The sequence below is a fragment of the Danio aesculapii genome, chromosome 6 (genome assembly GCF_903798145.1).
Source record: "Danio aesculapii chromosome 6, fDanAes4.1, whole genome shotgun sequence".
NCBI classification, from domain to species: Eukaryota; Metazoa; Chordata; class Actinopteri; order Cypriniformes; family Danionidae; genus Danio; species Danio aesculapii.
The window spans coordinates 62,926,489-62,942,584 of NC_079440.1; the positions used below are offsets into that span (position 1 = coordinate 62,926,489).

General features: G+C 38.9%; 2 protein-coding genes across 3 annotated transcripts in view; one reads left to right on the forward strand and one right to left on the reverse strand.

Moving 5' to 3' along the window:
• Positions 1-1,454: 1,454 nt before the first annotated feature.
• On the forward strand, positions 1,455-12,167 carry ccndbp1 (cyclin D-type binding-protein 1). Of its 2 annotated transcripts, XM_056460701.1 has the most exons (12): positions 1,455-1,592; positions 4,658-4,717; positions 4,795-4,874; positions 5,003-5,084; positions 5,591-5,687; positions 6,263-6,336; positions 7,040-7,116; positions 7,219-7,475; positions 7,793-7,853; positions 8,116-8,162; positions 8,635-8,713; positions 12,079-12,167. In XM_056460701.1, exons 1-12 carry the CDS (start codon positions 1,505-1,507, stop codon positions 12,118-12,120), a joined length of 1,044 nt encoding a protein of 347 aa, XP_056316676.1. In that variant the 5' UTR covers positions 1,455-1,504; the 3' UTR covers positions 12,121-12,167. The 2 variants fall into 2 exon arrangements, with proteins under 2 accessions (XP_056316676.1, XP_056316677.1); XM_056460702.1 differs by lacking the exon at positions 12,079-12,167 and having other exon boundaries at positions 8,635-9,144.
• tgm8 (transglutaminase 8) overlaps positions 9,150-16,096 on the reverse strand; it is a 35,528-nt gene continuing 28,581 nt past the window's right edge. The window contains exons 10-13 of the mRNA XM_056460696.1: positions 13,036-13,308; positions 12,372-12,535; positions 12,053-12,186; positions 9,150-10,638 (exon numbers count right to left, since the gene is read on the reverse strand). Coding sequence (XP_056316671.1) covers positions 10,488-10,638; positions 12,053-12,186; positions 12,372-12,535; positions 13,036-13,308 — 722 coding nt within the window. The 3' untranslated portion in view covers positions 9,150-10,487. The remainder of the gene's footprint in view (positions 10,639-12,052; positions 12,187-12,371; positions 12,536-13,035; positions 13,309-16,096) is intronic.

The following is a 16,096-nucleotide window of genomic DNA, read 5'->3' on the forward strand; positions in this document are numbered from 1 at the left end:
TTTAAATTAAGGTTTGGTGATTTTACAATTACTTTGGAAACACATCGACTACAGTATTATTAACAAATGACCCAATACTGTATTTTTATATAACTTTAGGGTATATTATACTACAATACAGCGCAGAAGAAACTAGCAAAACCTAAAGTACACTGCAGTATTTAGGTACAAGTTAGTATTTGTTAAGGTAAAAATTTCATTCATTAATTTTCCTTCAGCTTAGTCCCTTTATTCATCAGGAGTCGCCACAGCGGAATGAACCGCCAACTATTCCAACATATGTTTTATGCAGCGGATGCCCTTCTAGCTGCAACCCATCACTTACACACTCATACACTACGGCCAATTTAGTTCATCAATTCCCCAATAGCGCATGTGTTTGGACTGTGGGGGAAACCGGAGCACCCGGAGGAAACCCACACCAACACGAGGAGAACATGCAAACTCCACACAGAAAGGACAACTCAAACCAGAGACCTTCTTACTGTGAGGCGATCTTGCCACCCAATGTAAAAATGATGTTATGTTATTTAAATTTTTTTACTGATTTCAAGCATTAAATTGACAATTATTAACAAAACAGTAAACAAAGTAGAACAAACATTAAACAAGTAAATAAAATCATGCTCATGTAATTACACCCCATGTTAACCACAAGTTCGCCATGATGGCCACCACTAACCATAGTTTAACCATGGGATTTATGGCAAAACTGTGGATTAAGTCATTCTAATTAGGTTTATACACTTGTAACGTTACTATAATACAAATATAGTCAACACTGATATATGTAAATATCTATGTATAGTCAATAGGCCACTAAACTCGTTCTCAGGTGTTGAGCGCCACCTGCCGCCCAAAATCATCAACACAGAATACACTGGATTCAGTTTTAATTTATTTAATCTTTTATTTGAAAGTGTTTTCATGATTAAACCCGCACATTAGGACACATTCAGACACAAAAACTCAACAAACACCGAGTCAAGCAGTCGCAGCTTGATTCCCTAAGATGTGTATAAGATCGATCTTTATTCCTCTAACGCTTCTACACTGTAGATTGTGTCAAAGCAGCTAAACACAGAAGTTCTAGTAAACTGAATCTGTGTCACTCCAGTGTTCAGAGTTTGGTTCAGAGTTCAGTTGTGTGGTTTAATTTTCATTGCTGAGAGTCCAAACACTGAAGAGCAAATCCATCCATGCGCAGCTCCACAAGACCCAAACCAAGCAAACCAGTGGCGACAGCGGAGGAACAAACTTCACCAATTGATCAAACTTAAACAATAATATAGAAGTAAACAATTATGTTGATTTAACACTTAATAATTTAAACAAGTACAAACAAACATTTAATTATTTATAATTTAAATAATAACACAAATGTTTTCAACCAAGCTGACTGTGCAGCGACGGATTCATTCCGGTCAAAATTGACACACTCAGACAACATTAGTTCCGCTTGACTTTCGTTCCGCGGTTCCACGAGACTGAAGCAAACCGCGTCATGAGCGCCGAAAACTCACGTTCAGAAGCGCTGCTGTCGCTGAGAAACCTCTGGAACTCGGTGAAGTGCAGCAGGGATCGAGTGAGAGGTATGACGGTCCTGGTTTTAGTGTTTCACCGCAGATTTCAGCACTGTTTGTGCGAATGCTAACGGCTAAACTACCAAAACATTCAGGAAAACACTGACAGACACTGTAACCGGTGATAGTTAGCTGATCAAAGTAGTAGTCTACTCTAGTTTAACAGATATAGTTAGCTGGTCAGAGTACTGGTCATGATGTTTACTCTGTAGTTTAACAGATATAGTTAGCTGGTCAGAGTACTGGTCATGATGTTTACTCTGTAGTTTAACAGATATAGTTAGCTGGTCAGAGTACTAGTCATGATGTTTACTCTGTAGTTTAACAGATATAGTTAGCTGGTCAGAGTACTAGTCATGATGTTTACTCTGTAGTTTAACAGATATAGTTAGCTGGTCAGAGTGCTAGTCATGATGTTTACACTGTAGTTTAACAGATATAGTTTGCTGGTCAGAGTACTAGTCATGATGTTTATTCTAGTTTAACAGATATAGTTAGCTGGTCAGAGTGCTAGTCATGATGTTTATTCTAGTTTAACAGATATAGTTAGCTGGTCAGAGTACTAGTCATGATGTTTATTCTAGTTTAACAGATATAGTTAGCTGGTCAGAGTACTAGTCATGATGTTTACTCTGTAGTTTAACAGATATAGTTAACTGATCAGAATACTAGTCATGATGTTTACTCTGTAGTTTAACAGATATAGTTAACTGATCAGAATACTAGTCATGATGTTTACTCTGTAGTTTAACAGATATAGTTAGCTGGTCAGAGTACTAGTCATGATGTTTACTCTGTAGTTTAACAGATATAGTTAGCTGGTCAGAGTACTAGTCATGATGTTTACTCTGTAGTTTAACAGATATAGTTAGCTGGTCAGAGTACTAGTCATGATGTTTACTCTGTAGTTTAACAGATATAGTTAACTGATCAGAATACTAGTCATGCTGTTTACTCTGTAGTTTAACAGATATAGTTAGCTGGTCAGAGTGCTAGTCATGATGTTTACACTGTAGTTTAACAGATATAGTTAGCTGGTCAGAGTACTAGTCATGATGTTTATTCTAGTTTAACAGATATAGTTAGCTAGTCAGAGTGCTAGTCATGATGTTTACTCTGTAGTTTAACAGATATAGTTAGCTGGTGAGAGTGCTAGTCATGATGTTTACTCTGTAGTTTAACAGATATAGTTAACTGATCAGAATACTAGTCATGATGTTTACTCTGTAGTTTAACAGATATAGTTAGCTGGTCAGAGTACTAGTCATGATGTTTACTCTGTAGTTTAACAGATATAGTTAGCTGGTCAGAGTACTAGTCATGATGTTTACTCTGTAGTTTAACAGATATAGTTAACTGATCAGAATACTAGTCATGATGTTTACTCTGTAGTTTAACAGATATAGTTAGCTGGTCAGAGTACTAGTCATGATGTTTACTCTGTAGTTTAACAGATATAGTTAGCTGGTCAGAGTACTAGTCATGATGTTTACTCTGTAGTTTAACAGATATAGTTAGCTGGTCAGAGTACTAGTCATGATGTTTACTCTGTAGTTTAACAGATATAGTTAGCTGGTCAGAGTACTAGTCATGATGTTTACTCTGTAGTTTAACAGATATAGTTAACTGATCAGAATACTAGTCATGATGTTTACTCTGTAGTTTAACAGATATAGTTAGCTGGTCAGAGTACTAGTCATGATGTTTACTCTGTAGTTTAACAGATATAGTTAGCTGGTCAGAGTACTAGTCATGATGTTTACTCTGTAGTTTAACAGATATAGTTAGCTGGTCAGAGTGCTAGTCATGATGTTTACACTGTAGTTTAACAGATATAGTTAGCTGGTCAGAGTACTAGTCATGATGTTTATTCTAGTTTAACAGATATAGTTAGCTGGTCAGAGTACTAGTCATGATGTTTACTCTGTAGTTTAACAGATATAGTTAGCTGGTCAGAGTACTAGTCATGATGTTTACTCTGTAGTTTAACAGATATAGTTAGCTGGTCAGAGTACTAGTCATGATGTTTACTCTGTAGTTTAACAGATATAGTTAGCTGGTCAGAGTACTAGTCATGATGTTTACTCTGTAGTTTAACAGATATAGTTAGCTGGTCAGAGTACTAGTCATGATGTTTACTCTGTAGTTTAACAGATATAGTTAGCTGGTCAGAGTGCTAGTCATGATGTTTACACTGTAGTTTAACAGATATAGTTAGCTGGTCAGAGTACTAGTCATGATGTTTATTCTAGTTTAACAGATATAGTTAGCTGGTCAGAGTACTAGTCATGATGTTTACTCTGTAGTTTAACAGATATAGTTAGCTGGTCAGAGTACTAGTCATGATGTTTACTCTGTAGTTTAACAGATATAGTTAGCTGGTCAGAGTACTAGTCATGATGTTTACTCTGTAGTTTAACAGATATAGGTAGCTGGTCAGAGTACTAGTCATGATGTTTACTCTGTAGTTTAACAGATATAGGTAGCTGGTCAGAGTACTAGTCATGATGTTTACTTTAGTTTAACAGATATAGTTAGCTGGTCAGAGTGCTAGTCATGATGTTTACTCTATATAGTTATCTGATAATTTATTTATGTTTATAACATGCATTGAATACCAACAGTAGCCATTTAATATTGCGGATAATCCTGGTGATTAATCAAATTGATAACCCGCTGTAGGATACACTCTTTCCTCTCTTTATGCACCAGGCACTTTGTTAGAAACACTTCTATGTTTTCTGTGTCTCTACAATTTTCTATAGCTGCGGTATATTATCCATATCTAAAGTTTTCAATATTTATTAGTTAATTTTATTTTCTGTCGCTATAACTTCTGTTTCAATATCTAAAACGGGTCAGTGTTTTTATGTTTTATTATATTTCATTGTGTAGATTCTGATATTGGTATTATTTTAGTTTTTTATTTAAATGATGGGCTGTTGTATAAGCATTTCACTGCATATCGTGCTGTGTATGACTGTGTATGTGACAAATAAAAAGTTTATATTAATTTGAGTAAGATGTTGTCAGTGATGTGCGGAAGCTTACAGTGTTACTGAATGTGTTTTTAGATGGAGAATCCAACGAAAGCAGTGGCACCTTCAGCTTAGCCAACTTCTGGGAGATTCTGAGTACGTTCAGTGTTTAATTCTGAATCATGTCCTTCTGATGCACTGAATGACTCACTCCAGCTCTTCTCTTTTCACAGATGAAGCTGTAAAAGCAGCGTCTCAAGAAGCGACTAAACTCAGCCTGATGTTCTCCAAGCCGCCGCTGCCGTCAGACGAGGTGTGATTGACCTTTAACCCCTTCTGAGCATCACTACAGCCGTCCTGTCATCTTGTACTGCGGTTGATGTTTGCAGTGTGTGTTTTGGCCATCTGTAATGCTGCTGCTGTTGTGTTTCTTCACTTCAGGACTGTGCAAAAATAGCAGAGTGTGTGCAGAAGAGTGTGTTGACCTTGTGCACCATTTACTTCTGGCTACCAAAGAGCCAAGGTAACTAACATACACACACACACACACACACACACACACACACACACACACACACACACACACACACACACACACACACACACACACTATGTAAATACAAAGTTTTATTTTGTATGCAGTTCATTTGGACTAATTGTTTGACAGCACCTTTAAAAATGTAAGTGTAAGTAGTTTGAGTGTACTCCTTCATGAGCTTGTGATCTGTAAGGGTTAAGTAATAATAAAGAGAAATGAAAATAAAATTATAATAAACTGTGGTCAATATGAAGCTGTTCTGTGAGCTGCTCAACTGTATTTGCTCATTTGTGGATTACACAAACTGTCTCATGACCTCTGACCTCATTATTAAGAAACTCATCAGACTGTGTGTGTGTGTGTGTTTGATTGTGTTTGTGCATGTTTGTCTATTTATGTTTATGCGTGTGTGTGTGTGTGCTGATGTTTGTGCGTGTGTGTGTGTGTGCGTGCGTGTGTGCTTGTGTGTGTGTGTGTTTGTTTGTGTCCAGGAGTCACACTAAGGAGGTCTGTCAGGGACGCCACCGCTGAGGTTCTGGAGGGTCTCGTTCAGCTGCTGGACGTCATTCTGTCCTCACCTGGACAAAGGTAAAACTCGTTCTCTAAGGCTAACACTAGCTGTGTTTCCATTCACCTGTTTTATGCACATTTTGGATTATTGCGTAAATTTCCTTGATGGAAATGCCAGCTTCTGCTGATCAGATATAGTGATGATATGATGATCAGTCTGTTTATATACTGTCTGTGTTTATATACTGTCTGTGTTTATATAATGTCTGTGTTTATATACTGTCTGTGTTTATATATTGTCTGTTTATATACTGTCTGTGTTTATATATTGTCTGTTTATATACTGTCTGTGTTTATATATTGTCTGTTTATATATTGTCTGTGTTTATATATTGTCTGTGTTTATATACTGTCTGTGTTTATATATTGTCTGTGTTTATATACTGTCTGTGTTTATATATTGTCTGTGTTTATATACTGTCTGTGTTTATATACTGTCTGTGTTTATATATTGTCTGTTTATATACTGTCTGTGTTTATATGTTGTCTGTGTTTATATATTGTCTGTGTTTATATGTTGTCTGTGTTTATATATTGTCTGTGTTTATATACTGTCTGTGTTTATATAGTGTGTATGTATTATGTTCCTACAGTCTCTCACAGGAGCAGCTCACCTCCACCGGGGGAGTTTGGGCCGCATGTGACCAGTTTGACCAGATACCCAAAGGTCAGAGGTCAAACAACCAGTGCTGGAGTCATTCAGTTCAGTCCATCTTTATTTCTATAGCACTTTTACAATGTAGATGAAGAATAGAGAATAGAAAGCCATAAAACATTTCAGATTATGTAAAGTCAGGCCAAGATGAGAGTAAACTAGTATGCTGGTGTAGTCCTAGTTAAATTAAACTGCTTCACTTTAGTATAAATGGCAAAATAAATGACAAATGTAAAAAATAGGCAAAAGTAAGTTCATGCATGCACATTTAAATGAGTGGATTTTAGTGCATTTCAGGCAGTCACTGTGTGGTTTATTGAGACATCAGTGTTGTTTTGTAATAAACCTTCTGCAACAGCAGTCTTGGGTTTGAGGAATGCTGGAACTGCTGAACTGTGGGAATGGAGTCAGTTCTGCCAAACTCTAATTTTTGTAATATATCTGCAAGTGATGTGCACATATTGAGCTTTAAACACTGCAAAAATTCTACAGGGATTTTTCTAAACTAATAGTTACAAAATGTGCACAACTTAAACACACCTCACATAATGTAAATAATCATGAGTGTGTATGTATGTGTGTGTGTATGTGTGTATATATATATATATATATATATATATATATATATATATATATATATATATATATATATATATATATATATATGTATATATATGTATATATGTATATATATGTGTCTGTGTGTTTCTGTCAGATAACCGCAGTGCTGTTCTGGCCGTCCTGAGCTCATGTGTTGGTTTGGTGAAGGACGCTCTGGAGGAGATGCAGCAGGTTTATGTCTATATGTTGTTTATGTACAGCAATGGTGTGTGTTTATACAGTGATGGTGTGTGTGTGTGTGTGTGTGTTTACTCTGCTGTTCCTCTTCTTCAGGCTCTGGCTGAGTCACAGGACCCGTTAGGAGATGTACTGGATGATGATGATGATGAAGGTGGTCGTGAGAATCAGGACAGGTATTGGTCAGCATCTGACCGACAGCTGATTGGTCAGTGTGAGGGTCTGCTGAAGGCATCTGCAGCCAGTCTGCGTAAACTTTCGTCTGCTGTCAGACACAACGCTCAGCTGGAGACGGAGCAGGAGATCGCTCAGCTGGACGACCTGGCAGACGCTGCGGCACACGTCAGTCCCTGGTAAGTTCACTAGACCAACTACAGTATTCAGACTAGTATACACATGCTCATAGTAATATACATGTGTATATATAAAACAGTTATATGCACAGTATGAACATGGAATTTATCAGGTCAAATGTATAATAATAGATTATTAATGAATAAACTCACTCTAATCATGGTGAAGTTGAAGAAATGAGACGTTTCAACTGTTTTTAATTATTTTAAATCCTTTAAATGAGGTTCATTGTCATTTATATTTAATATTAACTACTTTGAAACATTAAGCATGTACTACAAACACATCCTGTGTGTGTGTGTGTGTGTGTGTTCAGTGTTGATGACCTGGCTCTCAGCCTTTACCCGCCTGTGGACCGAGCCGCTGTGGAGCAGAACGTGAGTGTGAGCACATGATGACATGTTACATCCATCACACACACTAGAGCTGGTTTCTTTTGTGGAGTGTGTGTGGAACAGGGGTGTCAGCCCTGGAGGATCATCTACATCACATGTGTCAAACTCAGTTTCTGGAGGGCTGCTGCTCTGCACAGTTTAGTTCCAACGCTAATTCAAACCCTCCAGGAACTGACTTTGACACATGCTGTAGATGATCCTCCAGTGCTGATGTTAACACTGATCTGAGGTTTCTCCACTGCAGGTGTGCAGACTGGCAGCTGTGCTGAAGAAACTGCTGGACATCACCAGGTGAGATACGCTTCAGTCTCACACACACACAGACACTATTTCAGACTGACAGACACACACACACACTCCCACATTGCTTCAGTCCGACACACGCATACACAAGCTAGCATTTGATTGCTAACATTCATAGCATTGTTTTGAAAGGAATGAGTGTAAATGTGTTGCGTTCATGATCTTATAGTCCCTTATAATAACCACTGTAAATAATTCCAAAACAAATGTTAAATTCTGATAACCTTGACCAAATAAACCAGTCTGTCAGAAAGGTCTGGTGGTGTTGTTTTTTACAGCGTGTCTGGTATGATGCTTAGTTGTCGTAGGTAGGTGGAAACACAACCACTGACTTCCATCATAGAAAAAAGAATAATACTATTATGGAAGTCAGTGGTGACTGGATTCCAACATTAGGATATCTTCTTTTACCTTCAAACTCGATCAATGTGCTAATCCATCTCTGCCTGCTCTCCTTCAGGTCCTCTCACGTCTGTGCGGAGGCTGATGTGTCCTGGGTGGAGTTTCTGAGCGGAGCTGTCGAACACAACCTGGAGAAGGTCAGATCAGTGCTGCGGAGCGACTCGTAGCGCACGGAGAGACTCGTGTGTGTGTGTGTGTGTGTGTGTGTTTGTGTGTGTACAGGTTTGGCTACACTTGTGAGGACTCAGTTGTCCAAACTTATATAGTGAAACATCAAAATTACCCACAAGTGTTGCTCCTCACTAATCAAAAGTGCTTCTAAAAAACTCAGCAGATGTTTTTATCAGCATGTGATGATGTGCAGTTGTGTCTGTGAGGGTTTGTTTCAGGGGGGAAGTTGTCAACAACAACACAAACAAACTGAGTTTGATCTGTAGCTGAGCCTGAACCTCAGAAATAATGACGTGTGTCTTCATGCTTTTATTGACAATATCTTCAGTTTATCTTCTGTCAGAAGGGATTCATCATAAATGCTCATCAGATTACAGCTCCTCCTTCATGAAATCCACAGACTTTTGCTTCAAATGTTTATTTATTCCAATTAAACACAATGAAAATGTTCCCACGAGTGACCCTTGAAAGTTTGTGAAAAATTAAAAAACACACACAAATTGCAAAGCCCTAGAAGTTCTCTGAAAATAAAGACGCACAGATAAAGATCCATAATAGTGCTGCAATTGATTTTGCGCAAGACGTTTTGGTTAAAACAAGTTACAATGAGTTGCTTTGTTTGTTAAAGGCACAGTTCACCCCAAAGTGAACATTTTGTCAGTGTTTTTGCTCCTGCTATGAAAGTCAGTGACTGCTTTTGCTTTGTGTTCAACAGAGAAAAAGAAATGAATGACAGTCTAACACCACTGGATTGTGATGAAGATAGTCTTTTCTTGTTTAATCAACTGTGACTTTTGGATATTGTAAACCCATAAAGCAAGAAAAAGTGTATTCATATATCTTCAGCTCTCTTCAATAGTCAATACAACTTTTTAATATCAGATCGCTTTAGATTACAGTATGGGTTGTGCAGAATATTCTTCAGTTTAATGCAGAACTGAAATCAGATCTCATAGACAAAAATAAATGCAAAATAATATTAATTTTTGTATTATTTGGCCGTGTATCATCAGCATATCATGACGTGATCTTCAGTGTTGGGGGTGTAATTATATGACTTTTCTAAGTAACAAGTATTACTTTAGAAAATTAAGCAATAATATTTGAGTTACTTTGGTAAAATGTAATGCCAGTTACTTTTTAATTTAATTAATTGGCTTGGAAAAAATAACTTCCTGCATTAAAATTAACGTAGTCATGTTGAATCACACACTCAGCCGATTATAGTCTCAGTGCACACTGATTTTACTGAGCTAATAAGACTGAAAGCAGCAAACACACTGTCATTAATCTGTATATACAGCATGTAGAGCTCTGGCTAAGGAAGATATCAGACGAGAACATAATCCTACATTAGTCTTACTGATGTGTTTTGAAAGGTGAATGAAGCTTATTCAGTGTGTTGTTCATTACAGAGCTCATCTTAAAGTAATAATAAAAAAACAGCAAGTTCTGAAAGTGATGAGAATCACAACGCAAAAGTAACTCAAGAGTAATGTTACACATTACTTACCATAGAAAGTAATTAAGTAATGCAACTAGTTAGTGTTTTGGGGAGTAACTCAATACTGTAATGCTTTACTTTCAGAAGTAACTCTCCCCAGCACTGCTGATCTTGTTCTTTGAGTCTAGAATCTGAGAGTTCTCGATTATAAAGCTGTATAATGTGCAGAGAAGCGAGCAGGTCTGTGCTGGTGTTTATGTGCTGAGGGTCAGGAGCATGCTGGCCTTACGCTGGCCTCACGCTGGCCTCACGCTGACCTCCGCACTGGCCTGAATGTCCCTGAAGGTGGCGCTGTTGAAGTTGGCCATCAGCTTCTTGAGTCCCAGTCTGTAGGGTGTGAAGCTGACCTGCAGTGTGATCCTCTGTCCTGGGCCGAGCTGCACCGTACTGCACACATTAGAGGACACAATCACTAACTCAACGCTTGAGTAAAAGTAAAAGAGTACAGGTACCCTAATGAAAGATCACTCCAGTAGAAGAGGTTAAACTCCTCCGTTTCATTATCACTCCAGTCAAATTATAGTAAAAGTACTTACTGAGGAGTGTTGATTTAGCAAGATTTACCAAAACATGACAGTCTAATAAGCACATCATTCAGGTGAAAACATCTCAATAACTCGTATGCTAATGAGCAACTATTTAATAGTGAGAATAATCCCCTGAAGTGTTCTCAAGGGTATTCATTTTGATAGATTGGGATGATGAGCAGTGAATCGTGCATAAGACTGCAAGCATAGACAAATGCAGTAGAGCAAAGATAAAAGTGAGAAACAGTGCATGTTTTATATATTTAAATGTAAAAAATACACCGCTAAGTCAACTCAACACTGCATATCTATGCGCTGTGACTATTGCACATGCAGACATTGTGATGTCCATGCTGAAACAATATATTGTGCAGGCCTAATTTGAATAAGTGAATCGTTTGCTGGAGACTCGTTCTGAATGAATCATTTGATTCAGTGAATCGTTTCCTGGAGACTCGTTCTGAATGAATCATTTGATTCAGTGAATCGTTTACTGGAGACTCGTTCTGAATGGACCATTTAAATCGGTGATTTGTTTATGAAGACTCGTTCTGGATGGATCATTTGATTCAGTGATTCGTTTACTGGAGACTCGTTCTGAATGAACCATTTAATGCAGTGAATCGATTGCTGGAGACTCGTTCTGAATGGACCATTTGATTCAATGAATCGTTTACTGGAGACTCGTTCTGAATGGACAATTTAATTCAGTGAATCGTTTACTGGAGACTCGTTCTGAATGGATCATTCGATTCAGTGAATCGTTTCCTGAAGACTCACTCTGAATGGATCATTTGATTCAATTTGTAAACCAATTTAACAGGTTTTAACACTATTCAGCTTGTTTACAGATTAAACACTGCTATCTCATCTTGGATTTTAGGTCACAATTGATGCTATTAACTGCTGGCTCATTACCTGTTATTAAGATCCGAACTGTTCACTAGTAGATATGAAGTATGATCTTATTCTGCATCTCTAATCCTACCAAAAACACAACCACTACCTTACTAACTATTAATAAACAGCTCATTAGTAGTTTATTGAGCTAGTCGTGTTAGTTCATGGTTTGATAATAGTGTGAATGGTGACCTAAACTAAAGTGTTACCCAGTAGTTTGTTTTGAAATGTAGCACAGTTTCTTTAAATAATAATACTACAGATAATAAGACCCAGATACTTCAGATAGCTGCAGTAGTAAAGTAAAATTACTTAGTATTACTTAACATGATGGACACAGTGTGTGTGTGTGTGTGGGTGCGTGAGCGTCTCACCTGGACTTCTCTGTGTTTTTGAGCAGACCGCTTCCAGTCAGACTGATGGAGCAGTTCTGCAGCACTGAGGGGAGAGGATTCTCAAACTGTACAACAGCGCTCATCACACTGTCCAGCAGAGGAGAACCACTGACCTGACACACACACACACACACACACACACAGAGAGAGAGTGAGAGAGAGGATTCTCAAAGTGTTGAGAATCAAAGACAGACTCTGTCATAGAGAGAGTGTCAGAGTGTGTCTGTGTTAGAATCAGAAAGAGACCCTGAGTTTGTCATTAAGAGAGAGAGAGAGAGTGTGTGTGTGTGTTACCTACAGTAAGGCTGAGGTTTGGAGTGTGCAGAATGATGTTTTTCTCAGTCAGAAACATGTCGTTCGGGTTGTTCTTCTCTCTAGCGATGGCAGAGACTTTAATGCAGTTGTTTTCCAGCATTCTGTGTCCGTATGCAGAGAACGGCAGTGTGAAGGGCAGAGCTTTCTCTGAAACACACACACACACACACACTTCAGGGTGAGGATTCAACTACTGTGTTAAAATGAGTGGCGACACTGTGGCTCAATGATAAGCACTGTCTCACAGCAAGAAGGTCTCTGGTTTGAGTCCCGGCTGGGTCAGTTGGTGTTTCTGTGTGGAGTTTGCATGTTCTCCCTGTGTTGGCGTAGGTTTCCTCCGGGTGCTCCGGTTTCCTCCACAGTCCAAACATATGTGCTATAGTGAAATTGATGGACTAAATTGGCCGTAGTGTGTGTATGGGTGTTGCCCAGTACTGGGTTGCAGCTGGAAGGGCATCCGCTGTGTAAAACATGTGCTGGAATAGTTGGCGGTTCATTTTACGGTGGCGACCACTGATGAATAAAGGGACTAAGCTTCCCTAAAGGGGAAGATGAAAGTTAAAATGTGTGGTCAGAGGTCAGCACTAGTCAGTAAGCAGCAGTGGTCAGCTGTAAATAGTGGTCAGTGTTCATCTGTAGTAGTGTACCCTCAATGTCCTGCAGCTGGACGTCAGTGCTGTGGTTCCAGACTGCAGCCGCCGGGGCTCCAGTGTACCGCATGACCTGCGCGCTGATGCACACACACACACACTGCGCTCTGCTGCCCTTCATGAGGAGCTTCAGCGGGACATCAGCTCCGTTCAGCGGCGCGACGTCCAGACTAAGCTTCATCTGAACACTGACTGGAGGAGACTCGGAGATCTGCAGGTCAGTCAGTCTGTTCACAGCTTCAGTATACACTGCTCTCTCCTGCGCTGAGCCTGAGGACAACACACACACACACACACACACACAACACCCTAACATTAGTGAATACAGCAGCGTCTGAGACGGGAGCGCAGACAGAATAATAATACTAAAGCACTGTGATGACGGACTGACGGAGGGCTGAGGCCTCTTATAATCAGCACAACATTTCACATCTGACACAATGGAAACATGGAGATCTGCAAACCAACATTACTGACACACACACCCTCACACACACATTTACATCTGTCAGAAATGTTAGGGCCTTTAGGGTGTGGCTATCTACTTTAGGGCGGGGTTGTCAGGACATGTCTTGTTTCTGTTCTGCCTTCATTGTCAATCTTCCTTTATTTTGTTAGCAACAGCCATCTTCCACCGATCCAATGGGTTCCCAATTGATGAAATCATGCGTGAGGGGTATGGAAAGAGTTTGTGTGAGGTGTGTGTCAAGAGTTCATCAGCCTGATACAGTAGGTGTGTACGCAAAGATAGCTGTGAGTCTCCTCCTCATGCTCCTCATCTAGTGTGCATATCTCAGATACACAGTGCAGGGCTACATTATTCATCCTCCTGTGTAATATTTAATCTTTTTCAGATGTTTAGCAAGTGATATTTAATGGAGCAACGAATTTTCTCTCAGTATTTCCTCTAATATTTGTTCTTCTGGAGAAAGTCTTATTTGTTTTATTTCAGCTAGAATAAAAGCAGTTTTTAATAGTTTAAACACCATTTTAAGCTCAATATTATTAGCCCCTTTAAGCTATATTAGTGTTGGATTGTCTCCAGAACACAATGACTTGCCTAATTACCCTAACTTTACCCTAATTACCCTAGTTAAGCCTTTAAATGTCACTGTAAGCTGAATACTAGTGTCATAATAGTTCCAAAATATGTGAAATGTTTCTTCAAATTAAATATATTGTGTTCAATGGGGAAAAATTGGTACCGTCGGAATCTTATTCCTGCACACGTTTAATACACACACACACACACACACACACACACCATACCCGTCAACCCTCCCGTTTTTCCCGGGATTCTCCCGTATTTTCAGTCTCCTCTGTAGGGTGGCAAATAATTATTAAAAGGCCGATCCTCCGTATACGCAACCCATACCGCCGAACCACCAGGGGCCGCCCCTTGCTCTTAAACATGAGTCTGTTCTGTGCTTTCGCTTTATTTAGGCATGAAAACAGTTTGAAATAAATGTAAAAACTGCATGATTCCCTTTACTTTTCATCACTGGTGTCGTCGCCTCTCATATGCAATCCTCAGAACAGTAATATAGCGGTGCGTGACTGTCAGCTGACGCCCTTCATAGTGATAAATAGACGCTGTTTCCCAAATGGATTCTGCACACATGATTTGAAGCGGAGTGAAAGTCTGGGTTTCGTATGCGTGTTTGAACAGACATATACACATAATAATAATAATAATAATATCTAAAGAGGGGGGCCATCCCTTATTATGGTGGGCATATCCCTTGTTTTCACATCCCAATGTTGACAGGTATGACACACACACACACACACACACACACACACACACACACTATTTAGACAATACAGACTCAAAACACTCTTTAAAATGAGCTTCTGTTGGCATTGATCAGTGGTGTAAAGAGTTCTGAAAAATCATACTCCAGTAAAAGTACCATTACTTGGCTAAAAATGTAGTGCAGTAGAGTCCAAGTATCTGCTGTGAATATTACTCAAAGTATGAGTAAAGAGTAGACCTTTCAAAAGTACTCAAGAGTAGTGAGTATTACACTGTTTAAAGCTGATGCATTTACATCTAATTTGTTTATGTGTGTAAACGTAATATTCTGTAGTGCATTTAGTTATTGGCCAGCAGCCACACAACGTTATAAGACGCTTATAATAAGTTAGATTTAGGTCATGACATCAGGTGACCAAAATTCAATGTCTAACCAGCGTCTAAGGACAACGTTATTGTGATGTCCAATAATAACGTCAAATGACATTGATATTTGATCGATTTTAGGTTGTGTTGGAAAGTGACCAAAATCCAACATCGAGCCACCATCTTAAACCGCCGCCGCCATATTGATGTCAAATACTGACATTTATTCATCAGGTATAGCAACCAAAATCCAACATCTGACAGACGTCATAGTGGTAACGTCCACACAACGTCAAGCTGTAACATCATTAGATGTTGATATTTGGTTGATTTTAGGTTGGATGTTGGACACTGATATCAGCCTGACGGTGAGTTCTGACGTTAACCCAATTTTCATTTCCAAACAAAATGCAACGTCCCCACGACGTAGGGGTACAACGTCAATCTGATGTCATGTTGACGTCTTGTTCCTGCTGGGTGTTTAAGGCCATTTGGGTCATCATACAGTAAACATCCGTCATCTTCTCATCAGTGATATGCATCTAAACAGTCTCTGGGTCAATGTGTGTAAAGACTTTCGACATCTTCTAGGACACTTTTCATGCTTCCAAACAGTTTGCTGCAATTATAAATCGCCCATGTCTTCAGGTAGTTCAGTAATATGTGAATTACCTTCTAGGTGTGATTTGATTAGACAGGAATCACAGGACGGATTTCTCTAATCCTCATAGACAGGAAAAACTAAAGTAGTGACTGCAGGTTGATGGAAAGTAGTGTACTCAAGGGAACATAAAACATTTATTAAACTACTGAGTGAATTACTATTCCTGAGAAAAACTACTCAATTACTGTAGTTTGAGTATTTGTAACTTGTTACTTTACACCACTGGAGTTGATGGACTCACAAATCTTTTCAGTGTTATGCAAATGATGCAA